At 77.2% G+C, this 1,246-nt stretch overlaps 1 protein-coding gene across 1 annotated transcript in view; it reads left to right on the top strand.

Annotated features, from left to right (window-relative positions):
• Window positions 1–9: 9 nt before the first annotated feature.
• Window positions 10–1,246, top strand: part of NRBP1 (nuclear receptor binding protein 1) — a 31,961-nt gene continuing 30,724 nt past the window's right edge. The window contains exon 1 of the mRNA XM_026047240.1: window positions 10–188. Within this exon, the coding sequence (XP_025903025.1) occupies window positions 57–188 (132 nt within the window). The 5' untranslated portion in view covers window positions 10–56. The remainder of the gene's footprint in view (window positions 189–1,246) is intronic.

Consider the following 1,246-nt stretch of genomic DNA (forward strand, 5'->3'; position numbering starts at 1 on the left):
AGCTGCCGAGCAGCGGCTCCGACSCCAAGCCCGAGCCCGCCTCGTCCGGGCCGGGCATGACCTCGGTGTCGCCGCCCGTGACTTCGGCGGCGCCCCCGGAGGAGGAGGAGGAGGAAGAGGAGAGCGAGGACGAGTCCGAGATCCTGGAGGAGTCGCCGTGCGGCCGCTGGCAGAAGCGGCGCGAGGAGGTGAGAGGAGCCCGGCCTCGGCCTCTCGCGGCGCCGCCCGCCTGGCCCCGGTCCCGGCCCGGTGCGGGGAGGCCGCGCGGTGCCCGTGAGCGGCCGCGGGGAGACCGGGCCTGGGGGCTGCCGCGCTGCGGCTGGGAGACGGCAGCAAGGCCCCTATTCCGTTTCAGTTCGCCCCAAGCCCCGTCGCTGGCAGCGGCCCCGCCGGCCCCAGGAGGGTGCCCGGGCCGCGCTGCAGGAGGGGCTGTGYGGCGCGGAGCACCCCGCGCGATGCGTTCCGAACCCACGGGCGCGACCGGAGCTTCCGTGCGCTGCCGCGGGCCCGTGCGCGGGGCAGCCTGGCAGCCGCCGCTCGGTGCGTGCCGCCTTTGCGGGGCGCGCTCCTTGCCGCGGGTCCCTCCGACACACAAAGGTTGATTTCCTTCCAGGCCTTTCCGCGCTGTCCCAGGTAACGCGCGGGGTTCCGCGGGCGCCAGCCTTTTCTTTGTATTTCGGTTCCCTCGTGCGTGGTCGGGCCGAGCCCCGGGCGGGGGAAGTTCCCTCTGGTTCCGATAGGCCCGGGTGTGCGTCGGGTCGGGCCCGAGCGTATCCCTGCGGTGMGCGGCTCGTGGACACAGGGCCTGCGGGTGCTCGCGGGGCGCAGACCTGCCCGGGGTGCCCGTGGGGACCTCCCAGCCCCCCGCCCGGGCTGCGGGGCCTCCCGCGGGACGTGCGGAGCGCCGCCGCGTGTGGCGGGCGCGGGCCGCGGTTGTGTGCGGATGCTGGCAGCGATGGCACGGTTAAACCGCGCTTTGTGCCCCAGCTGTGCGCTGGGAGCCGCGGCCTGCGCCGTGGCTGGAGCGGCGCGTGCGGGCGGCGCTCGGTACCGCGCGGGCTGCCCGGGAGCCCCGGAGCGGGCCCTGCCCCTCGCCCAGCCTGGCCCCAACGGCAGCCCGGAGCGTCCGCGGGGAAGAGCGGCCGCGCTGCCCRAGCGGCGCCCGTGCGCAGCGCCGCCGCCTCCCCCGGGCCCTCGTGCTTTGTGTTGGTGTCGGGGGTGGCGCCGCTGGCCGCCGCCTCCCCGG

Source organism: Nothoprocta perdicaria, unplaced genomic scaffold, assembly GCF_003342845.1.
Source record: "Nothoprocta perdicaria isolate Ctin4 unplaced genomic scaffold, notPer1 scaffold_484, whole genome shotgun sequence".
Classification (NCBI taxonomy): Eukaryota; Metazoa; Chordata; class Aves; order Tinamiformes; family Tinamidae; genus Nothoprocta; species Nothoprocta perdicaria.